The sequence below is a fragment of the Anomaloglossus baeobatrachus genome, chromosome 2 (genome assembly GCF_048569485.1).
Source record: "Anomaloglossus baeobatrachus isolate aAnoBae1 chromosome 2, aAnoBae1.hap1, whole genome shotgun sequence".
NCBI classification, from domain to species: Eukaryota; Metazoa; Chordata; class Amphibia; order Anura; family Aromobatidae; genus Anomaloglossus; species Anomaloglossus baeobatrachus.
The window spans coordinates 627,482,661-627,508,012 of record NC_134354.1 but is presented as its reverse complement, the minus strand read 5'-3'; the positions used below and the strand labels follow the sequence as shown (position 1 = coordinate 627,508,012).

The window sequence follows — 25,352 nt, the reverse complement described above, 5'->3', positions numbered from 1 at the left end:
GCAGTGCTCGGCTCCTGTGCAACTTGCACAGCCGGGGCCTCTGCTAGACGTGACCCAGGGTGTACCACCTGTGAATGCTGTCCAGGTGACAGGAACGGAGTTTGCAGCTTTTGCTGACAGATTGTCTATGACCATGTCAAAGATTCTTGAAACATTGCAGTCTAGACCAGTAACTCAGACCATGGACACTGTGGCATCATTGCTCCCTGGTCCCCCTCAGCTGGAACACTTCCAAGCTCCGGGGGTGTCACATGCACCCCAGGGTGACGATTCTGACTCGGACGACAGTCCCAGACAACCTAAGCGGGCTCGTTATGAGGGGCCCTCAACTTCGTCTCACTGGTCAGGATCCCAGCGGGACGAATCTATGGGTGATGAGCCGGCTGTAACTGATCAAGATTCTGATCCTGGGTCCGCTCTCAATCTGGATACACCGGATGGTGACGCCATAGTGAATGATCTTATAGCATCCATCAATAGGATGTTAGATATTTCTCCGCCAGCTCCTACTGAGGAGGAGGCAGCTTCACAGCAGGAGAAATTCCATTTCAGATATCCCAAGCGTAAATTAAGCACTTTTCTGGACCACTCTGACTTTAGAGATGCAATCCAGAAACACCACGCTTATCCTGAGAAGCGGTTTTCTAAACGGCTTAAAGATACACGCTATCCTTTTCCCCCTGACGTGGTCAAGGGTTGGACCCAGTGTCCCAAGGTGGACCCTCCAATCTCCAGGCTTGCAGCTAGATCCTTAGTTGCAGTAGAAGATGGAGCGGCACTTAAAGATGCCACTGACAGGCAGATGGAGCTCTGGCTGAAATCCATCTATGAAGCTATTGGAGCGTCGTTGGCGCCAGCTTTCGCAGCCGTATGGGCACTCCAAGCTATTTCAGCTGGGCTTATACAAGTCGACTCGGTCACACGTACATCTGTCCCGCAGGTGGCACCATTGACCTCTCAAATGTCTGCATTCGCGTCTTACGCGATTAATGCTGTCCTGGACTCTACGAGCCGTACGGCGGTGGCGTCAGCCAACTCCGTGGTTTTGCGCAGAGCCCTGTGGTTGAGAGAATGGAAGGCAGATTCTGCTTCCAAGAAGTGCTTAACCAGTTTGCCTTTTTCTCGTGACCGATTGTTTGGGGAGCGTTTGGATGAAATCATTAAACACTCCAAGGGTAAGGACTCATCCTTACCTCAACACAGACAAAACAAGCCCCAACAAAGGAGGGGTCAGTCTGGTTTTCGGTCCTTTCGAGGCTCAGGCAGGTCCCAATTCTCCTCGTCCAAAAGGACTCAAAAGGATCAGAGAGGCTCAGATTCTTGGCGGACTCAGTCACGCCCAAAAAAGACAGCAGGAAGAACCGTTACCAAGACGGCTTCCTCATGACTTTCAGCCTCCTCTCTCCGCATCCTCGGTCGGTGGCAGGCTCTCCCGCTTTGGCGGCATTTGGCTGTCACAGGTCAAAGACCGTTGGGTGAGGGACATTCTGTCTCACGGGTACAGGATAGAGTTCAGCTCTCGTCCTCCAACTCGTTTCTTCAGAACTTCCCCACCGCCCGACCGAGCCAATGCTCTGCTGCAGGCGGTGGCCGCTCTAAAGGCGGAAGGAGTGGTGACTTCCGTTCCTCTTCAGGAACAAGGTCACGGTTTTTACTCCAATCTGTTTGTGGTGCCAAAGAAGGACGGGTCCTTTCGGCCCGTCCTGGATCTAAAGTTGCTCAACAAACACGTAAAAACCAGGAGGTTCCGGATGGAATCTCTACGCTCCGTCATAGCCTCAATGTCTCAAGGAGATTTCTTAGCATCAATAGACATCAAAGATGCTTATCTTCACGTGCCGATTGCGCCAGAGCATCAGCGTTTTCTACGCTTCGTTATAGAAAGCGAACACCTGCAGTTCGTAGCGTTACCTTTCGGGCTGGCAACAGCCCCTCGGGTCTTCACCAAGGTCATGGCAGCAGTAGTAGCTGTCCTGCACTCGCAGGGTCACTCCGTGATCCCGTATTTGGACGATCTACTTATAAAGGCACCCTCTCAAGAGGCATGCCAACACAGTCTCAACGTGGCACTGAAGACTCTCCAGAGTTTCGGGTGGATTATCAACTTTTCAAAGTCAAATCTAACCCCGACCCAATCACTAACATATCTTGGCATGGAGTTTCATACTCTCTCAGCGATAGTGAAGCTTCCACTGGACAAGCAGTGCTCTCTGCAGACAGGGGTGCAATCTCTCCTGCAGAACCAGTCCCACTCCTTGAGGCGCCTCATGCATTTCCTAGGGAAGATGGTGGCAGCAATGGAAGCAGTCCCTTTCGCGCAGTTTCATCTGCGCCCTCTACAATGGGACATTCTCCGCCAATGGGACGGGAAGTCGACGTCCCTCGACAGGGATGTCTCCCTCTCTCAGGCAACCAAGGACTCTCTCCGATGGTGGCTTCTTCCCACCTCATTTTCAAAAGGAAAGTCGTTCCTACCCCCATCCTGGGCGGTGGTCACGACAGATGCGAGCCTTTCAGGGTGGGGAGCAGTGTTTCTTCACCACAGGGCTCAGGGTACGTGGACTCAGAGAGAGTCCACCCTTCAGATCAATGTTCTGGAAATCAGAGCAGTCTATCTTGCTCTGCGAGCCTTCCAACAGTGGCTGGAGGGCAAGCAGATCCTGATTCAGTCGGACAATTCCACAGCGGTGGCGTACATCAACCACCAAGGGGGAACACGCAGTCGACAAGCCTTTCAAGAAGTTCGGCGGATTCTGACATGGGTGGAAAACACAGCATCCACCATATCCGCAGTTCACATCCCAGGCGTGGAAAACTGGGAAGCAGACTTTCTCAGTCGCCAGGGCATGGACGCAGGGGAATGGTCCCTTCACCCGGACGTGTTTCAGGAGATCTGTCGCCGCTGGGGGATGCCGGACGTCGACCTGATGGCGTCACGGCACAACAACAAGGTCCCGGTTTTCATGGCACGGTCTCACGATCACCGAGCTCTGGCGGCAGACGCCTTAGTTCAGGATTGGTCGCAGTTCCGACTACCTTATGTGTTCCCACCTCTGGCATTGTTACCCAGAGTGCTCCGCAAAATCAGGTCCGACTGCCGTTGCGCCATTCTCGTCGCTCCAGACTGGCCAAGGAGGTCGTGGTACCCGGATCTGTGGCATCTCACGGTAGGACAACCGTGGGCGCTACCAGGCCGTCCAGACTTGCTGTCTCAAGGGCCGTTTTTCCATCTGAATTCTGCGGCCCTGAACCTGACTGTGTGGCCATTGAGTCCTGGATCCTAGGGACCTCAGGTTTATCTCATGATGTTGTTGCCACCATGAGACAGGCTAGGAAACCATCCTCCGCCAAGATCTACCACAGAACGTGGAAGATATTTTTATCTTGGTGCTCTGCTCAGGGAGTTTCTCCCTGGCCATTTGCATTGCCTATTTTTCTTTCCTTCCTGCAGTCTGGGTTGGAAAAAGGTTTGTCGCTTAGCTCCCTTAAAGGACAAGCCTCTGCGAAGGTACGCACGTTCCTGCAAGGGGTTTGTCATATCGTTCCCCCTTACAAGCGGCCATTGGAACCCTGGGATCTGAACAAGGTTCTAATTGCTCTCCAGAAGCCACCTTTCGAGCCTATGAAGGAGATTTCCTTTTCTCGGCTTTCACAGAAAGTGGCTTTTCTGGTGGCGGTCACGTCTCTTCGGAGAGTGTCAGAGCTGGCGGCGTTATCTTGCAAATCTCCCTTCCTGGTGTTTCACCAAGACAAGGTAGTACTGCGTCCAATTCCAGAGTTTCTTCCCAAGGTGGTATCTTCCTTTCATCTCAATCAGGATATCACTTTACCATCTTTGTGTCCGCATCCAGTTCACCAATTTGAAAAGGGTTTGCATCTGTTGGACCTGGTGAGAGCACTCAGGATCTACATTTCCCGCACGGCGCCTCTGCGCCGTTCGGATGCACTCTTTATCCTGGTCGCTGGCCAGCATAAAGGATCGCAAGCTTCCAAATCCACCCTTGCGCGGTGGATCAAGGAACCAATTCTTCACGCCTACCGTTCTGCTGGGCTTCCGACTCCTTCTGGACTGAAGGCCCATTCTACCAGAGCCGTGGGTGCGTCCTGGGCATTACGGCATCCGTGGGTGCGTCCTGGGCATTACGGCATCAGGCTACGGCTCAGCAGGTGTGCCAGGCGGCTACATGGTCGAGTCTGCACACTTTCACCAAGCATTATCAGGTGCATACCTACGCTTCGGCGGATGCCAGCCTAGGTAGACAAGTCCTGCAGGCGGCGGTGGCCCACCTGTAAGAAAGGACTGCCTGACAGCCCGATCGCGAGGTATTCTTTTACCCACCCAGGGACTGCTTTTGGACGTCCCAATTGTCTGGGTCTCCCAATTAGGAGCGAAAAAGAAGAAGGGAATTTTGTTTACTTACCGTAAATTCCTTTTCTTCTAGCTCCAATTGGGAGACCCAGCACCCGCCCTGTTTTTTCTGAGGGTATTTGTGTTTCGGGTGCACATGTTGTTCATGTTAAGTTACGTTCTCCGATATTGTTTATCGGATTGAATTTGTTTTTGAAACAGTTATTGGCTTTCCTCCTTGCTTTTGCACTAAAACTGAGGGACCCATGCTCCCACGGGGGGGTGTATAGCCAGAAGGGGAGGGGCCTTACACTTTTAAGTGTAGTACTTTGTGCGGCCTCCGGAGGCAGTAGCTATACACCCAATTGTCTGGGTCTCCCAATTGGAGCTAGAAGAAAAGGAATTTACGGTCAGTAAACAAAATTCCCTTTTTTAAATACTTTATAAATAAGCTTTCTGTTGATTTCAATAGGAAAACCCAACTATAGTGCACTTAGTGCTGCTGGTTTTTATTTTTTTTATCCCTTATGAAAAATGAGAAATTTAATTTTGAAGCGCCATAGCGCTTTTCCACAGTTTTTGTGCTTCCAGTGACGTGGAAGCCCCCTATATTTCCGTTATCAGATGATGGACCTGAGTAGAGAATTGTTTTTTTGTGGTTTGTGAATTGAATGCTATTTTGTGGCAATTTGGGGTACATAATATTTTGGTTCAGTTCACATTTACAGTATCTTGTAGCCTATGCTGAGCATTTTACATCAGGGTTTCTATCTAAATCTTCGAAATACGTGGTGATTCATTTTAAACCTTTAATGGATCCATTCACTATAATGAGGCAGCAGAGTGACTCCGTATGGCCTCTGTCCATACTGTATATGGGAAATTAACTTTTATTACCCTCATTAACTTTTATTACCCTTTAGTACCTATCTGACCATGTTTGCATTAAAGGGAACTAATCATCAGGATTTTCATATATAAGCTAAATCCAGTGCTATACTGGCACTATCAGGCTGATTCTATACATACCTGTAGTGGTCAGCTCGGATGTTTTTAGATTTTGAAATCCAAAAAAGTAAAGTTTATAAAATTAGCTGTTTGTTGAATGACAGCAGCAAAGGATCAGATCATATATTCATAGTTATCCCCCCCCCCCCTGTTAGAATTACCATAAGTATTATACAAACTATTCACTTTGTCTGTTGCAGGACCTGTGGTGAGGTCATACCCATGTGACCAGAAGGGGCGGGGCCTCAGCCACCAAGGCTGGATACCAGGTCACATGGGTATGACCTCACACAGGTCCTGCAAGAGACAAAGAGAATTAGCATAAGTATTATACAAACGATTCAAACAGGGGGAGGGGATAACTATGAATATATTATCTGCTCCTTTGCTGCGGTCACTCAACAAGCAGCTAATATTATAAACTTTTTACTTTTTTGAATTTCAAAACCTAAACATCTGAGCTGCCACTAAAGGTATGTATAGACTCAGCCTGATAAAGCCAGTGCTATACTGGCACTAGGTTATATACGAAAATCCTGGTGATTTGGTTCCCTTTTAAAATAATTAAAGAAAATAGTCGAATCCTTACTCTATCTTTTGTATTGAAGTATCTAATGAGCATGTGCAAAGGTCCTTTTGTATGGACAGGTAAGGATCAAAGTTTAACATTGCATGTTGCAATTGTGAACCTTTTTGTTAAAAGGTGTTGCCTGTATCCCTCGCAAACCAAATTAAAGAATTGCTCTTGACTTCAGCACCAGAGCCACTGTCAGTACTTGACTACAGCACCAAGCTTTTGTCCAGTGGTCAATTGCAATGTCAGATCAGCCCCTACCATATGCACTCACATGAACCTACAACTCCCAGTATGTCCTTAGAGACTCTGCCAGCGCGGAATATGCAGGTGCTCCTTCCCACCTGGTTGTTTTCCCTCTATGATCACCTTCCCCTTTTCTTTGATTGACGGCTCTGGCTTCATAGAGCTAGCAAACTGCAGAAATTAGAAATCAAGTAGGTGGAAAAGTGCACTTAAAGGTACTCTGTCAGCACAGAATGACTTCTTGGTGCATCATAGTGGGGTCAAACATTTACATAAATCATCTCACCTGCTTTTATTCACTCTCTTCCTTGTCCACTTCTTTGACAGCTGTGGCTTTATAGAGCCAGAGATAGTAGGGATACAAGTAGGTTGGAAGATGTATTAAAATGTTTGGCTCTCCCCACCCCGCCATGATGCACCAAGCGCCTGTACTTACCATGTTTTTCTGGGCTGACAGTCAATTTTACAATAGTAAGTGGAGACCATACATTTTTTTACTAGCCATCATTAGACTTGTGGACCATACAGACACCACAATACTGATTTATAGTCCGTTAGCATCACACCTGAAAGTTTACATCTAAGTACCTTACTAATAATATCTTCTCTGAATGGAGTTGTTCTCATGCGGTTTGTCGCTACATAGTACAGACACCAAGATGACATTTTGTGCCCATAGCTCATCTCAGCAGACTTTTCTCTTCATTAGAAAGCGCTATATTAGGGTCCTGTCACATGTAGCCACGTTCCGGCAATCCCACCAGCGATCTGACCTTGCAGGGATCGCTGGAGCGTCGCTGGTGAGCTGTCAATCAGGCAGATCTCCACAGCGATCAGAGACCAGCGACCCGTGTAACAACGCTGTGCTTGGTAGCCAGGGTACACATCGGGTAACTATGCAAAGCACTTTGCATAGCTACCCGATGTGTACCCTATCTACGTGTGCAGGGAGCCGGTGTCTGGCAGCATATAACCGGCGTATGCTGGGAACCATAGTACACATCGGGTAAATAAGCAAAGCGCTTTGCATAGTTACCCGATGTGTACCATGGTTACCAGCGTTCCGCCGGTTCCTTGCACATTCAGATTGTTGGTCTCGCGCCGTCAAACACGCCGATGTGTGCTGCACAGCGAGAGACCGACGAGCAAAAAATGGTCCTGATCATTTTGTAACTATCAGCGACCTCGCAACAGGGGGCCCACTCACTGCTGCTTGTCACACAGCGAGATCGCTGATATGTCACAAAACCTGTGACGTTTCAGTGATCTCATTAGCGATCTCGCTGTGTGTGATGGGGGCTTTAGTCTAAGGGTACCTTCACACTTTAGCGATGCAGCAGCGATCCGACCAGCGATTTGACCTGGTCAGGATCGCTGCTGCATTGCTACATGGTCGCTGGTGAGCTGTCAAACAGGCAGATCTCACCAGTGACCAGCCCCCAGCCAGCAGCGACGTGCAAGCGACGCTGCGCTTGCACGGAGCTGGCGTCTGGAAGCTGCGGACACTGGTAACTAAGGTAAACATTGGGTATGGTTACCCGATGTTTACCTTCGTTACCAGCGCACAACGCTTAGTTTAGCGTGTGAAGGGAGCAGGAGCCGGCACTGGCAGCATGAGAGCTGCGGAGGCTGGTAACGAAGGTAAATATCGGGTAACCACCTTGGTTACCCGATGTTTACCTTGGTTACAGCTTACCGCAGGCTGTCAGACGCCGGCTCCTGCTCCCTTCACATTCAGGATTGTTGCTCTCTCGCTGTCACACACAGCGATGTGTGCTTATCAGCGGGAGAGCAACAATAAAAAAACGAACCAGCACTGTGTGTAACGAGCAGCGATCTCACAGCAGGGGCCAGATCGCTGCTCAGTGTCACACACAGCGAGATCGCTAATGAGGTGACTCAGCAGCGATCTCCGTAGCGATCTCGCTGTGTGTGAAGTACCCCTAAGTGCCCTCTTATCAATGTGTAAAGACAGAGCGAACAATGCACACACTCCAGAACAAATGATTAAAAGCTGGATGTGTTCTAGCAGAGCTTGTGCTTAGCTTTATAGTTCTACTAATAATACAGTTCTTTTCACCAGAGCTCTCGCATTAGGTTAGCCTGGCCTGCTAGAAACTGGAAAGTAAGGAGACTGCATGACTCTGAGCTGCTCAAGAAACAACTTGAGAATACTCATTTAAGCTCTCAGATCTGTCACCATCTTAATTTCACAAAGAAGCGTCTTGTTTACCAGAAGCCAAGCCTTTGCGAATGTTCTATTTAGAACTCTAAAAAACAGTTTGTAAAATTAAAACCAAATGTACCGCAGCTCTTGAAAACCAGGGTTTTGTACATCCTTTGCTTGGCTTCAGATTGAGCTTTTCAACAACGTTTCAATGTGACAGTTTAGTTTTTCTTTTTTTGATCGCTGTCACAACTTTCATTTAGCAAACTATGGGATTATGCGAGAGCTGTGCAGCAGATGTACTTGGCTTACAAGGGATTGCCCACGCGCCATCTATAGCACATTGGAAGTGACAAGTTTGAGCTCACTAATTCTAAGGGATATTGTAGGTGGTGTCATTCAGATTTTTTTTTTAGTACACAAAGTCTCAGATTGGCTTTCAAAACATAATGACTGGCTGTCAGTCCGACGGTAGCGACATTCAGTAAACGCTATGGGCAAAACCTGAGCAGATGTAAGCAGCAGGTACTGTGAACATGGGCCAGGTTACAGCTGTGTGCATCAGACTATACAGAGCTGTCAGCTCATTGACATAATTGCCAACAGCTGGTAGAATAAGTTAAAAAAATAAATAAATATATAAGATCCAAAAGTTGATACTGTTTGGACATATACAGTGCCTTGAAAAAGTAATCATACACAAAGAACTTTTCCAGATTTTTTTTTTTCTTAGGCTGCTTTCACACTACGTTTTTTTAACATGCGTCAGGAACGTTTTTTTTGCTGCAAAAGCGGATCCTGCTTTTACAGCAAAAAACGCATGCTAACGCATCTGTTATTTTGCAGGATCCTGTCACTGGATGTTTAGGGGCGGGCATTGGAGTCATGTGATCGGGAGTGAGGGGAACTAAACGTGCCAGACTGGGAGCCGGCTTCTGACAGCTGCAGACGCTCGTAACCAAGGTAAACATCGGGCTTGGATACCCGATATTTATCTTGGTTACGAGTGTCTGCAGCTGCTAGGAGCAGGGCTGCCTGCACACGTAACCAACGTAAACATCGGGTAACTAAGAGAAGTGGTTACCCGATATTTACCTTGGTTACGACTGTCCGCAGCTCTCAGGTGGGGGAGAGGGAGGGGGAGAGACAGAGATAGAGAGGGTGAGGGAGGGAGGAGGAGAGAGGGACAGATCACGCGAGACTGGTTCTGGGCATGCTCAGTACTTTCTGGGCATGCTCAGTACAAAAGCAGGATCCTGTTACAACGCAACTCAACGCATTCTGCTAGGCAGGATCCAGCGCTCATTGAAATGCATTGCAGCTCGCGGTGCAATGTGAAGGATCCTGTGAGATGCGTTATTTTGACAAAGGTAAAAAACGCTACAAGTAGCGTTTTTGAAACATGTTAAAATAACGCAAAAGTACGGATCCTGTGTCTAACGCACGCAAACGCATGCGAACGCAGGTGGACGCGAGTCCATTGCAAATGCATTGAAGTGAAAACGCATTTGCACTGGATCCGTTTTTCCGTTAAAAAAACGTTATGGACGGATGTTAAATAAACGTAGTGTGAAACCAGCCTTACAGCCACAAAAATGTATTTCTTTGTCGCTCCATTGGGAGACCCAGACAATTGGGTGTATAGGCTATGCCTCCGGAGGCCGCACAAAGTATTACACTAAAAGTGTAAAGCCCCTCCCCTTCTGCCTATACACCCCCCGTGCTCCCACGGGCTCCTCAGTTTTTTTGCTTTGTGCGAAGGAGGCAGACATGCACGCACAGCTCCACAGATTGGTCAGCAGCAGCTGCTGACTATATCGGATGGAAGAAAAGTGGGCCCATATAGGGCCCCCAGCATGCTCCCTTCTCACCCCACTCTTGTCGGCGGTGTGGTTAAGGTTGAGGTATCCATTGCGGGTACGGAGGCTGGAGCCCACATGCTGTTTTCCTTCCCCATCCCCCTTAGGGCTCTGGGTGAAGTGGGATCCTATCGGTCTCCAGGCACTGAGACCGTGCTTCATCCACAACTCCTGTGGAGCCTGCTGGATAGGAGCCGGGTATCGTTCAGGGACATGGCCCTGCTACTTGGAGGTACTCTGTATCCCTGTGGGGACAGCGCACAGCAACACTCCAGCTTTGCTGGGTGTGCTAGTGCACCGGGGACCGCGGCGCTGACCGGGTTAATATGTGCCATTACACACTCAGCGTTGCTGAGTGTGTTTATGTATAGGGACTGCCGCACTGACCGCCGCTGCCATGGAAACACCGCGGCGCGGCTGGGACTTGTAGTGCGCCGGGGACTTCCACGCCGGCCGCGCTTTTACGGCGGCCGCGTTTATTACTAGAGTCCCCGGCTTTTTGCGGCCTAGTTTCTTTTTCTTCCCACCCCCAGCCCTGACAGGCAGGGGAAGGGCGGGACGCTGCATAGAACGAGCAGCACTGAGGGCTGGAGCATGCTTTGCATACTCCACCCCCCTCACTGTGCACAGTGCGGGCACCAGTTCCCGCACTTTCTGGGTCACGCCCACGGCTCCCTCCTCTCCTCAGGACGCCGGCAGCCATTCCTGTCAGCTCCTCGGACGCTGCAGAGGGGGGACAAAGTCTGGAAGACCCAGGCAGGGACTCTGGTGGCCTCACAACCGCTTTAAGCGGGTGGTAAGCAGCACCTGTGGTGCTAGCCCCATTGTGCAGTAGTGTAACATTATATGTTTATGGTATATATATTTTACACTGTATGGTGCACAGTTGATTTCTGGCTATATACCCTATTGTGTTGCTCAGGGAAGATAATAGCATGGCGCCCACGAAAGGCAGGGGTGCCAAAACACAGGCTTTTTATGCTGCCTGCGCCGCATGTACGACCCCGCTACCGGCAGGTTCCACTGACCCTCATTGTGTGCACTGTTCGGCCCCTGTGGCACTTACTCAGCCAGAGCCTCTGCTAAGAGGGGCCCAGGGGGAGCCACCTGCTGACACTGTCCAGGTGACGGGGACGGAGTTTGCAAAACTCTCTGAGACTATGGCTAAGATACTAGAAGCCTTGCAGTCCAGGCCGGTATCTCAGCACAGGGACTCTGTTGAATCTTTGTTCCCTGGCCCACCTCAGTTGGACCAACAATGTCCTCCCGGGGTATCTCATGGGTCCCAGGCTGAGGGTTCTGACACAGACCCCAGCCCCAGACCGACTAAGCGAGCTCGCTTAGAATTTCCCTCGACATCATCATATTGTGCAGGGTCTCAGAGGGGGGAATCTCTGGTTGATGAAGCGGAGACAGTTGATCAGGATTCTGATCCTGAGGCCGCTCTCAATCTTGATACTCCTGACGGGGACGCCATAGTGAACGATCTTATTGCGTCCATCAATCTAATGCTGGATATTTCTCCCTCAGCTCCTCCGGCGGAGGAGTCGGCTTCTCAGCAGGAGAAATTCCGTTTTCAGGTTTCCCAAGCGTACACCGAGTATGTTTCTGGACCACTCTGATTTCAGGGAGGCAGTCCAGAATCACCATGCTTGTCCAGATGAGCGTTTTTCTAAGCGCCTTAAGGATACACGTTATCCCTTTCCCCCTGACGTGGTCAAAAGTTGGGCTCAGTGTCCCAAAGTGGATCCTCCAATCTCCAGACTGGCAGCTAGATCCATACTTGCAGTGGAAGATGGGGCTTCACTCAAAGATGCCACTGACAGGCAGATGGAGCTCTGGTTGAAATCCATCTATGAAGCTATCGGCGCTTCTTTTGCCCCAGCATTCGCAGCCGTATGGGCGCTACAAGCTATCTCAGCAGGTCAAGCGCAAATTGACGCAGCCACACGCACGTCCGCGCCACAGGTGGCGTCCATAACCACTCAGACGTCGGCATTTGCGTCTTACGCTATTAATGCTGTCCTGGACTCTGCGAGCCGTACGGCGGTTGCAGCCGCCAATTCGGTGGTACTACGCAGGGCCTTGTGGCTACGGGAATGGAAGGCAGATTCTGCTTCCAAAAAGCGCTTAACCAGTTTGCCAATTTCTGGCGACCGATTGTTTGGCGAGCGTTTGGATGAAATCATCAAACAATCCAAGGGAAAGGATACATCCTTACCCCAGCCCAAACCGAACATACCCCAACAGAGGAGGGGGCAGTCGAGGTTTCGGTCCTTTCGGGGCGCGGGCAGGTCCCAATTTTCCTCGTCCAAAAGGCCTCAGAAAGATCAAAGGAACTCTGATGCATGGCGGTCTAAGTCACGTCCTAAAAAGACCACCGGAGGTGCCGCTACCAAAGCGGCTTCCTCATGACTTTCGGCCTCCTCACTCCGCATCCTCGGTCGGTGGCAGGCTCTCCCGCTTTTGCGACACCTGGCTGCCACGGGTAAAAGACCGTTGGGTGAGAGACATTCTGTCTCACGGTTACAAGATAGAGTTCACCTCTCGTCCCCTGACTCGATTCTGCAGGTCATCCCCGCCTCCCGAGCGAGCCGAGGCTCTTCTGCAGGCGCTGGGCACTCTGAAGGCAGAAGGAGTGGTGGTCCCTGTTCCTCTTCAGCAACAGGGCCACGGTTTTTACTCCAACTTGTTTGTGGTCCCAAAGAAGGACGGGTCTTTCCGTCCTGTCCTGGACCTGAAACTTCTCAACAAACACGTAAAGACCAGGCGGTTCCGGTTGGAATCCCTCCGCTCCGTCATCGCCTCAATGTCCCAAGGAGATTTCCTTGCATCGATCGATATCAAGGATGCTTATCTCCACGTACCGATTGCTCCAGAGCACCAGCGCTTCTTGCGCTTCGCCATAGAAAACGAACACCTGCAGTTCGTGGCACTGCCGTTCGGCCTGGCAACAGCCCCACGGGTTTTCACCAAGGTTATGGCTACTGTAGTAGCGGTCCTCCACTCTCAGGGTCACTCGGTGATCCCGTACTTGGACGATCTGTTGATCAAGGCACCCTCTCAAGAGGCATGCCAACGCAGCCTCGACGCTACCCGGGAGACTCTCCAGAGTTTCGGGTGGATCATCAATTTTCCAAAGTCAAATCTGACACCGGCCCAATCGCTGACATACCTTGGCATGGAGTTTCATACCCTCTCAGCGATAGTGAAGCTTCCGCTGATCAAGCAGCGGTCACTACAGAAAGGGGTACAATCTCTCCTTCAAGGCCAGTCACACCCCTTGAGGCGCCTCATGCACTTCCTGGGGAAGATGGTGGCAGCAATGGAGGCAGTCCCTTTCGCGCAGTTTCACTTGCGTCCTCTTCAATGGGACATCCTACGCAAATGGGACAGGAAGCCGACGTCCCTCGACAGGAACGTCTCCCTCTCTCAGGCGACCAAAGCTTCCCTTCGGTGGTGGCTTCTTCCCACTTCATTATCGAAGGGGAAATCCTTCCTACCCCCATCCTGGGAGGTGGTCACGACGGACGCGAGTCTGTCAGGGTGGGGAGCGGTTTTTCTCCACCACAGGGCTCAGGGTACGTGGACCCAGCAAGAGTCCTCGCTTCAGATCAATGTTCTGAAAATACGGGCAGTGTATCTTGCCCTGAAAGCGTTCCAGCAGTGGCTGGAAGGCAAGCAGATCCGAATTCAGTCGGACAATTCCACAGCGGTGGCATACATCAACCACCAAGGCGGCACACGCAGTCGGCAAGCCTTCCAGGAAGTCCGGCGGATTTTGATGTGGGTGGAAGCCACGGCCTCCACCATCTCTGCAGTTCACATCCCAGGCGTGGAAAACTGGGAAGCAGATTATCTCAGTCGCCAGGGCATGGACGCAGGGGAATGGTCCCTTCACCCGGACGTGTTTCAGGAGATCTGTTGCCGCTGGGGGGTGCCGGACGTCGACCTCATGGCGTCCCGGCACAACAACAAGGTACCGACGTTCATGGCACGGTCTCAAGATCCCAGAGCTCTCACGGCAGACGCCTTAGTTCAGGATTGGTCGCAGTTTCAGCTCCCTTATGTGTTTCCTCCGTTGGCACTGTTGCCCAGAGTGTTACGCAAGATCAGGGCCGACTGCCGCCGCGTCATCCTCGTCGCTCCAGACTGGCCGAGGCGGTCGTGGTACCCGGATCTGTGGCATCTCACGGTCGGCCAACCGTGGGCACTACCAGACCGACCAGACTTGCTATCTCAAGGGCCGTTTTTCCATCTGAATTCTGCGGCCCTCAACCTGACTGTGTGGCCATTGAGTCCTGGATCCTAGCGTCTTCAGGGTTATCTCAAGACGTCATTGCCACTATGAGACAGGCTAGGAAACCAACGTCCGCCAAGATCTACCACAGGACGTGGAAAATTTTCCTGTCGTGGTGCTCTGCTCAGGGTTTTTCTCCCTGGCCTTTTATCTTGCCGACTTTTCTGTCCTTCCTTCAATCTGGACTGGAAAAGGGTTTGTCGCTCGGCTCCCTTAAGGGACAAGTCTCAGCGCTCTCTGTGTTTTTCCAGAAGCGCCTAGCCAGACTTCCACAGGTACGCACGTTCCTGCAGGGGGTTTGTCACATCGTTCCTCCTCACAAGCGGCCGTTAGAACCCTGGGATCTGAACAGGGTGCTGATGGTTCTTCAGAAACCACCATTCGAGCCAATGAGAGATATTTCTCTCTCACGCCTTTCGCAGAAAGTGGTTTTTCTAGTAGCAGTCACTTCACTTCGGAGAGTGTCTGAGCTAGCAGCGCTGTCATGCAAAGCCCCTTTCCTGGTGTTTCACCAGGACAAGGTGGTTCTGCGTCCGGTTCCGGAATTTCTCCCTAAAGTGGTATCCCCCTTTCATCTCAATCAGGATATCTCCTTACCTTCTTTTTGTCCTCATCCGGTTCACCAATGTGAAAAGGATTTGCACTTGTTAGATCTGGTGAGAGCACTCAGGCTCTACATTTCTCGGACGGCGCCCCTGCGCCGCTCGGATGCACTCTTTGTCCTTGTCGCTGGCCAGCGTAAAGGGTCACAGGCTTCCAAATCAACCCTGGCTCGGTGGATCAAGGAACCAATTCTCGAAGCTTACCGTTCTGCTGGGCTTCCGGTTCCCTCAGGGCTGAAGGCCCATTCTACCAGAGCCGTGGGCGCGTCCTGGGCTTTGAGGCACCAGGCTACGGCTCAGCAGGTGTGTCAGGCAGCTACCTGGACGAGCCTGCACACTTTCACGAAACACTATCAGGTGCATACCTATGCTTCGGCGGATGCCAGCCTAGGTAGACGAGTCCTTCAGGCGGCGGTTGCCCACCTGTAGGAAGGGGCCGTTTTACGGCTCTATCACGAGGTATTCTTTTACCCACCCAGGGACTGCTTTTGGACGTCCCAATTGTCTGGGTCTCCCAATGGAGCGACAAAGAAGAAGGGAATTTTGTTTACTTACCGTAAATTCCTTTTCTTCTAGCTCCAATTGGGAGACCCAGCACCCGCCCCTGTTTTTTTGTGTGTACACATGTTGTTCATGTTGAATGGTTTCAGTTCTCCGATATTCCTTCGGATTGAATGTACTTTAAACCAGTTTATAATTCTTTTCCTCCTTCTTGCTTTTGCACCAAAACTGAGGAGCCCGTGGGAGCACGGGGGGTGTATAGGCAGAAGGGGAGGGGCTTTACACTTTTAGTGTAATACTTTGTGCGGCCTCCGGAGGCATAGCCTATACACCCAATTGTCTGGGTCTCCCAATTGGAGCTAGAAGAAAAGGAATTTACGGTAAGTAAACAAAATTCCCTTCTTTATTGAGATTTCATGCAATATTCCAACACAAAGTATTAAGTATTCGTGTAGTATAAAGCAAATGACACATGGTTTTCTAATTATTTTAAAACTATAAATTTGAAAATTGTGTTGTGCATTTGTATTCAGCCCCCTGTAGTCTGAATAACCTAAATAAAATCCTGAGTGACCAAATATTAGAAAAATAGCACACAGGTGGACTCTATTTACTCAGTTTAACTACAGTTGTTTTTGAAGGCCTCATAGATTTATTTTTTTTTTTTAAGAACATTCGGGATCAAGCAGCATCATGATAGCCAAGGAACACACCAGAGAGGTCAGGGATAAAGTTGTACAGAAGAGTAAAGCAGGATTAGGATAGAAAAAAATATCCCAAGCTTTGAACATCTCACAAAGCATTATTCAATCCATCATCCAGGGAGTATGGCACAACTGCAAAGCTACCAAGACCTGGCCATCCATCTAAACTGACATCCCAAACAAGGAGAGCACTAATTAAATAAGCAGCCAAGAGACCCATGGTCTCTCTGGAGGAACTGCAGAGATCCACAGTTCAGGTTGCAGAATCTATTCTGAAGACAACAATTAGTCATATACTCCACAAATCTGGCCTTTTATAGAATAGTGGCAAGCATAAAGCCATTTGAAAGCAAACCATAAGTCTTGTTTTAGACGATGGGGATACGGGTAGGCTCTGTGCTCTGCTTAGTGTAAGATACTTCGCCTCTCGCTCTGGATCGCTATCGCGCCGCTGTGTCTTTGTGCCTCGTGCGGCGTCCGCTCACGTGACGGCCATGTGGTTTACCACGTGGTCGCCGCGTGACTAGGACATCGGGTGATGCTTGACGCGCGGGTGACTGGTGTCCTGGGTTGCTAGGCAGCTCACCTACCCGCCCAGTTATCTTGATTGGATGACGCCTCTTTTTTTAATCCCTGCACTTCCCTCACTAAACCACTCCCCCTGACGAAGGCTTTTCATGCCGAAACGGCCGTCGGGCGGATGCTGACACAGGTCCCACCTGGTTCCCCTTCAGGTATGCTCTATTATGGACATTGATTTTCCCTTTTCTTGGATTTTGTCATGGTAACTTGGATCCAGCACCTATTAGGTCTCTCTCAGTGTAGGCAGGCTATATATTTGTGGCAATTGGCTGGACACTTGTAACCCTTTGGTGTCCTATCTAACCCTTTGGTATCCTGTCTGCCCTAACATTTATTTGCCTCCACTGGTCGTTTACCTTGTCATCTTATATGTATATCCTGACACAATCAGTTGATTACCGTTTTATTACTTATAATTGTGACCTATTGGTTTTTGCTTGCCCTAATACATACCTGATACCCTTGGTACCCTATTCTTACCATATATATTCTGGTTATTTACTATACTGAATTTATGGGTTTACAATACTTTCCATGGTTCCTTTTAATCATGTTTATTTCTACATAGCTAGGAATTCCTGATGCCAGTGTCTTTCTTGTAATTGTGCCGCTCACCATCCTCCAATAAAGGTTTTTCACTTTCAGCTACTTGGGCTTTGCTGGTCGTCTTTTCTCCTTGTTCTTAGTGTAAGATACTTGCAGTGTTTGAACAGCTCTCACTGGGGGTAATATCAGCGTTATTGGATGTAGTGTGTACAAACAAAAAAATCCTGCCACCCTTCTCCTGAAGTAATCTGTTTATGGCAGGGGGTCTCAAACTCGGCTGGGTGTATAGGCCGCACAGAGTAAAAAAATAATTTGGGGGGCCGCATTCTTTGCAGGTCAAAGTGACATTTTTATTGGTACCATATATAATATATTTTATTGTTTTTTTTTTTACACACCTTGGGTTCACTGATTTTGAACATTTTCACTTGTTCATTATAGCAAACGTGCACATTCTTTGTTTAAATATAAACATTTCTTTTTCTTTTTTTACATTTTATTCCTTTCTTGTACCTAATAGTCTTACAATTAGCACTAAATAGAAATTTTGACCAACATCTTTTAGTAATGTTCCCCATATTGTTGTAACGTGCCCATCCTTGTCCCCTTGTAGTATTGTACCCCATCCTAGTCCCCATCCCACAGTAATGTGCTCATCCTTGTCCCAATCCTAAAGTAATGTTCCCCATCCTTGTCCCCATGTTATAGTAATGTGTTCATCCTAGTCTCCATCCTATAGTAATGTCCCCATCCTTTAGTAATGTGCCCATCCTTTAGTAATATGCCAACCTTGTCCCCACCCTATAGTAATGTCCCCAGCATTATCCCTATTCTATAGTAATGTTTCCCATCCTTGTCCCCTTGTAGTAATGTCCCTATCCTACAGTAATGTGCCCACCTTGTCCCCATGCTGTAGTAATGTCCCCATCCTATAGTACTGTGCCCACCTTGTCCCCATCCTATAGTACTGTGCCCACCTTGTCCCCATCCTATAGTACTGTGCCCACCTTGTCCCCATCCTGTAGTACTGTGCCCACCTTGTCCCCATCCTGTAGTACTGTGCCCACCTTGTCCCCATCCTGTAGTACTGTGCCCACCTTGTCCCCATCCTGTAGTACTGTGCCCACCTTGTCCCCATCCTGTAGTACTGTGCCCACCTTGTCCCCATCTTGTAGTACTGTGCCCACCTTGTCCCCATCCTGTAGTACTTTGCCCACCTTGTCCCCATCCTGTAGTACTGTGCCCACCTTGTCCCCATTCTGTAGTCATGTCCCCAGCCATGTCCCCATGCTAGTCATGTCCCCAGCCTTGTCCCTATCCTATAGTAATAATGTCCCCATACTATAGTAATGTCCCCAGCCTTATCCCCATCTCATAGTAATGTGCGCACTTTGTCCCCATCCTGTAGTAATGGGTCAGCAGCTCTACTCACTTTCCACAGACGCCGGAGTGAAGCTGAGGGGAGTGGTCTGCAGCCCCAGATCCACAGTGATTGGAGAGATCGGTCACAAGGCCGGTCTCTCCAATCAGAGCTGGGGGCGGGTGAAACACAGGTCACCCAATTCCAGCCAATGATCAGGGCTACAGCTGCACTGATCTTGGCTGGATTTCAATGTTTCAGCGATTTTCAATGGCTGAAACATTAGTGGCTGTGATTGGCTGAGCGGCGTTCGTCAGCCAATCACAGCCTCCGTAGGTCCTGGGAGGAGACTCCACCCCTCCCGAGCTCCCCTCCTCCCCGAATCTAAGGTATTTGCAGCGATCACAGCCACCGGGGCCGCGATTTCGCCATGACGTCCTGGGTACGTCATGGGTCCTTAAGTACCAGGGAGCCATAACGTACCCAGTACGTCATAGGTCGCTAAGGGGTTAACGTCCAACACACATACACCATTCTTCTCACCTGTCCCGCGCTCCCTCCGCTGCCTCACCTCTGCTTCATGCGGCCCCTCAGGGTAGTTTGTGCGGCCCCCAGGCCCGTGCCCCTATTTACTATCGCGGCAGGTGCAGTGTCACTGTCAGTGATTTATGTGAGTTGATTGTATTGGCGGCGCGAGAGCGCAGCACCAGCAACACATTCATCTGACATAAAGTGCAGACAGTGGCTGCAGCCCCTGCACCTGCCGGGATAGTGAACAGGGGCACGGGCCTAGGGTCCGCACAAACTACCCTGAGGGGCCGCATGCGGGCCGCGTGTTTGAGACCCCTGGTTTATGGCTTTCTCTATGTGCGCAGAGACCCGAATTGTCCAATCATTGACTTCAAATTAGGTTCGGGTCCAGAACAGACTTTAATTATAGTCCGTCTGGAGCTGCAGAACCCGAATTTCCACGGCTCCTCTCATCTCTGCTCACTATCCATAAAATCCTCTTCTTTTCATGTCCTTTAAAACATTAAAAAGGAGGTAGCGGGATGCTTTGAGGACTGTTTCCATTTTGCATCTCATCATGCTTCAACGGTTCCCAATCCTGGAAGGGAATGGGTGGCCCCCGTTCACATAAGATCAGGTCCAGATATGGCCAAATTTGGCCCACTTTGTTGTAACTTTTAGGAGTTAGGCTATATGTGCACGCTGCGTTTTTTGTCGCATTTTGTTGTCAGGACTTTCTCACTCTTGACTTTCCAGCAAAGTCTATGAGAAGTCAAATTTGCTGCGCACAGGTTGCAGTTGTTGTTTTTTTGTTTTTGGTTTTTTTTTTCCCCTACAAAATTTTGTGACAAAAAAGAAGCAGCATGTTCATTCTTTTTGTTAACTTTTGTCACCCATTGAAATCAATGAGGGGATTAAAACGCATGGTTACAAATTGTTTCTCAACAAAAACGCAGCTCACGAACTTAGTTCCAGAATGACAAAATTAATGCTGGAGTGATTTTGGGGTGTCTGTGTTTCTCTCTCTCCAAACCTCTTCATACTCACTGATCACCGGCTCAACGCGGCTGTCACACTGCTTCCGCTCATTAGCTTCATTACATATTCACTGCACCTGCTCATTAGGCTCATACATATTCACTGCTTCTCCCATCTGTGATTGGTTGCAGTCAGACCCGACTCCACGCTGAGTGACAGCTGTATAACTGCAACCAATCACAGCCGTCTGTGGGTGGGTCTATCTCGTTCAGTACAATAAATAATTTAAAAAAAAAACTGTGTGGTCCCCCCCCAATTTTGATACCCAGCCAAGAATAAAGCCTCATAGCTGAAGGCTGGTATTCTCTGGCTGGGGAGACCCATGTTATTGGGAGCCCCCCAGCCTAAAAATATCAGCCAGCAGCCACCTGGAATTGCCGCATCCATTAGATGCGAGTGTCCCGGGACTTGACCCGGCTCTTCCCGAGTACCCTGGTGCGGTGGCACTCGGGGTAATAAGGAGTTAATGGCAGCAGCCCATAGCTGCCACTAAGTCCTAGATTAGTCATGGCAGGCATCTAAGACACCCACCTCATCACTAATCTATAAGTGAAAGTAAATAAACACAAACGCCCAAAAAATCCTTTATTTGAAAATAATGACAAAAAAGCACCCTCTTTCACCACTTTATTAACCCCTCAAGCATCCTGCAGGTCTGACGTAATCCACACTAGGTCCCATGACGTTTCCAGCACTGCTACATCTGATGCTCACAGCGAGCGCCATAGCACAAGACTGCCCGCTGTGAGCTCCACGCAGCAACTGAAGTGAGTTGCGCTATCAGAGTTGACGTTGCTCAGGCTAGCCATAGCCCCAGCTGGGATCCTACACCTGTGTCTGCAAATCACCTGAGTGACTGTAGTGAGCTGCAAGATCAGCGGTGCCATCACTCAGGTGATTTCGGGTCACAGCTGGTGTGCTCCACTTGTGACATCAAATCACCACAGTGACTGAAGTGAGCTAGAGGTGGAGGACTCGCCTGACTGATGTCACCACTGATCGCGCGGCTCAACGTCAGTCACGGCCTGAACCGCACAGTGGTGAACCCATGATGTCACTGCCGCGACGCACCTTAAAGCGGGACTCGCAGCTGTGATGTCAGGCGTTCACCAGTCTTCATTCTGATCGCACGGCTCTGTCTACACTCACAGCTGGCAGTCCTGTTCTATGACGCTCGCTGTGACCAGACAGGGATGTAGCAGAACTGAATCGTCGTGGGATTTTGTGTGGATTATGTGGGACCTGCAAAGTTGTTTGGGGGTTAATAAAAAGGTGAAAGAGGGGGCTTTTTGTATTTCATTTCAAATAAAGGATTTAAAGGGTATTTGTGTTTTATTTACTTTCACTTAGAGATTAGTGATGAGGCGGGGTCTCTCATAGACAACTGCCATCACTAATCTAGGGCTTGGTAGCAGCTATGGGCTACTATTTATGCCTTACTAGCCCAATTGCCACTGCACCAGGGCAACGGCAAGAGCCAGGCCCAGCGGCAGAATTGTCGCATCTTATGGAGGTGCCACTTCTGTGGCAACTGTGGGCTGCTATTGTTAGGCTGGAAAGGGCCAAATAATGATGGCCCTTCCCACCCTAATAATATCAGCCCCCAGTTGTCTGCTGCACCTTGGATGGTTTTAGAGAAATGGAGGGGACCCCACGTCATTTATTTATTTATTTATTTATTTTTTACCAGAAAAAAAAAAACAGCTGGCCAAACTAGCTATTCCACTATTGAGCTATTCTGTTTTTTGTTGTTTTTTTTTGTTATATCCTTTTTTTCTTATCCCTTCTATATGTTAGTTCTCTCTATCTATCCATCTATCAATTATCCTATCCTATCATATTTTTTTCTCCTTTAAAAAACGCATTAACAAAAATGTACCTACATTACATAATTTTTTTTTTTTTCTTCTTAACATTTTCAGGCTCTCTGTGACAATGTGCAGTTTTGGTTGCAGTTTGTGCGCAGAAAAAACTGCAGCGTGCGTATGTAGCCTTACAGAATATCCATTAGTGCAAACAAATCTGTCTTGGAGAGACACTTATTTCCACACCTTTACTACAGCCCGGTACTGTATTTGTCTGTTTAGTTGGCCTGAACTTCGTTTTTTTGAGTGACTTTGAGGGAGAGCTTCTTATGACATTCTCTCCATGCTCTATCTCCACTTTATGGGGCTACGGTAGTCTACAATTAGACTGCAATATATAGAATTTTCTAGTTTAATTACATTTTATTTAATAATTGAAGTTTAATAGTTCTAAAATACTTTTTTCCACTTTAATCAACTTCTACAGTATGTTCTTTTAATGGCGTTTAATACTGTTTTAGCAAACGCCATCAATCATATGGCATTTTCACATCTCTAAAGTTAGCGCTTCAGTTGCAAGAAAAAGTGAGTGAACCCTGGAGGTTGTCATTCAATGTCCACAATATAATGCATGCACAAATGAGTGTTGGTTTTAGTATTGATTGTTTGTCTATAAGTCGTCTACAATTTATTGGTAAATCCGGAAATGCGGGGAATTCTGTGTAGGTTACTTACTTTTTCGTGTGTGTACAGCCCCCAAAAATGTAGGACCTAAATTGGGACTTTATTCATTTTAGATTAAAGGGAACCTGTCAGCAGAAATTTCGACTTAAACCTAACAGATTCCCCCTCTGCAGCTCCTGGGCTGCATTCCAGCAAGGTCCCTGTTAGTATTGTGGCCCCTTTTTGACCCAAAAAAAGAGTTTATATCGAGGTACCTTTTTGGCTTCTGATTCTCTAAATGTGTCACGGGGGCGGGCTGCCTGATGGCCGTTATTCTGCCCCCTGTTCCTGTATGCCGCCCCCATCGCCGATTTCTATACTTCTGGACGCCGCCCACTGCTCCAGCCATCCCCGCGCATGCCCAGTGCTCATCTCTCGTGGATGAGCACTGTGCCCAGTGTCACCGGTGCTGACGTGCGCGCAGGGTTTAGATTATGGGCGGTGCTGTGATGTTAATTACCAAGCAACCGCCCATAATCGCGGGACCGCGCATTCCCCCTCGGCCTGCTTTCTGCGCAAGCGCGCTGCAGCTGAACTCACGTCACCTCCTTCCCATCTTGCCCTGAGGCAGGAAATAGATGGGAGGAGCGCGGAGCAGTGACTACACCGATCAGGAGGAGTTCAGCTGCAGCGCGCTTGCGCAGAAAGAAGCAGGCCAAGGGGGAATGCGCGGTCCCGCGATTATGGGCGGTTGCTTGGTAATTAACATCACAGCACCGCCCATAATCTAAACCCTGCGCGCACGTCACCACCGGTGACACTGGGCACAGTGCTCATCCACGAGAGATGAGCACTGGGCATGCGCGGGGATGGCTGGAGCAGTGGGCGGCGTCCAGAAGTATGGAAATCAGCGATGGGGGCGGCATACAGGACCAGGGGGCAGAATAACGGCCATCAGGCAGCCCGCCCCCGTGACACATTTAGAGAATCAGAAGCCAAAAAGGTACCTCGATATAAACTCTTTTTTTGGGTCAGAAAGGGGCCACAATACTAACAGGGACCTTGCTAGAATGCAGCCCAGGAGCTGCAGAGGGGGAATCTGTTAGGTTTAAGTCGAAATTTCTGCTGACAGGTTCCCTTTAACTTTTCAATGACCCTCATCTAATATCAAGAGGTAATAAATGTCATCCTTCAGGCTGTTTAGTTTCCAGAATTGATGGTTTTGTTTCTGTGATCCAAAAATGGTGATTGTCATAGAAATCTTCACGGCAATCTCCGAATCTGACCGTGCTGTGACCCGCTCTCTGGGATGAGTGCCTGCTCTAAGCAATGGACAAGCATTTGTGGTGTTTGGTTAATTTAAGCTTTTCTTTTGTCTACAAAGGTCAGGCTCGTTCCATGTCTGTATTTTGGCAGGTTGCTTGGAACTATAAATACATTTCGCCTCATTCTGTGCCTAAAGTTCTACATTCATTTACTGATGAAGACTCCTATGCAAGACTTGATGTTGGGAATAATAAAAAAAAATGGCTCAAGAAATCTTAATGGGATGTCTAATTATTTTCGGCAATTAAAATTTAGAGGGATGAACAATAGGCGTTCTAGTACTGTATAAACTCCAGACCTTAGGCACTTTGCAGCAAATCTCTTCTTAATCGTGTTTGTTGCTTTACTGTATAAAGTCTGTGTGATTCTGATTTTTTTAATTTTTTTTTTTTTTTTTTATAAATTAATTTTGAAGACCTGCATCTACCACATTTATCCATGCTTGTGTAGATCTGTAGATTTCATTTTGTTTTGTTTTTTAATGTTTTTAGAAACTACCCAACGTTGCAAAACATTGCTAAAAAGCTTCAGCTCCAAAAACAGAGAGAAGAGAGAGGGGATATTCTGAAGACTGCACAGTTTGGGTTTGTATTAGCTTTGCCTTGTCATTGCTCAATGCTTTGTGCAATGTCTTTGTGTTTTGACCATTTAAAGGGGTTGTCCACTACTTTTATATTGATGGTCTTTCTTCAGGATAGGTCATCAATGTCTGATCGGCCGGGATCTGACACCCGGAACTCTCGCCAATCAGATGTTACCGTTGGTGGCAGCAGGCACCCGGAAATTGGCTGTTCCGTAGTTGCCTCTTCAACTGATAGCAGTTGGATACTGCACATCCTTCTCCCATTCAAATTAATAGTAGGTGAATATGCAGTACCCAGCTGAGGCCGCTATCAGAAGACAGGGCAGCTCCAGAATTGAGCATTTCTGGTGGTCTCTGGTGCAGCTACCGGCAACGAGAGCAGCTGACTCTAGATTGTGAGCCCCAATGGGGACAGTATTGCCAATGTATGTAAAGCGCTGTGGAATTAATAGCGCTATATAAATGAATAAAATTATTATTAATTATTATTATTATTATTATTGGCAGTGGTGCGAATGTGGGACCCCTGATGATCAGTCATTGATTACCTATCCTAAGGATACTACATCTATGTTAAAGTGGTGGCCAACCTCTTTATCTCCTTCTTGACCACCCATAGACTTTAAACAT

The 25,352-nt window shown here is 48.7% G+C and overlaps 1 protein-coding gene across 1 annotated transcript in view; it reads left to right on the top strand.

Moving 5' to 3' along the window:
• NUFIP1 (nuclear FMR1 interacting protein 1) overlaps positions 1-25,352 on the top strand; it is an 84,840-nt gene that overhangs the window by 41,742 nt on the left and 17,746 nt on the right. The window contains exon 6 of the mRNA XM_075336876.1: positions 24,631-24,723. Within this exon, the coding sequence (XP_075192991.1) occupies positions 24,631-24,723 (93 nt within the window). The remainder of the gene's footprint in view (positions 1-24,630; positions 24,724-25,352) is intronic.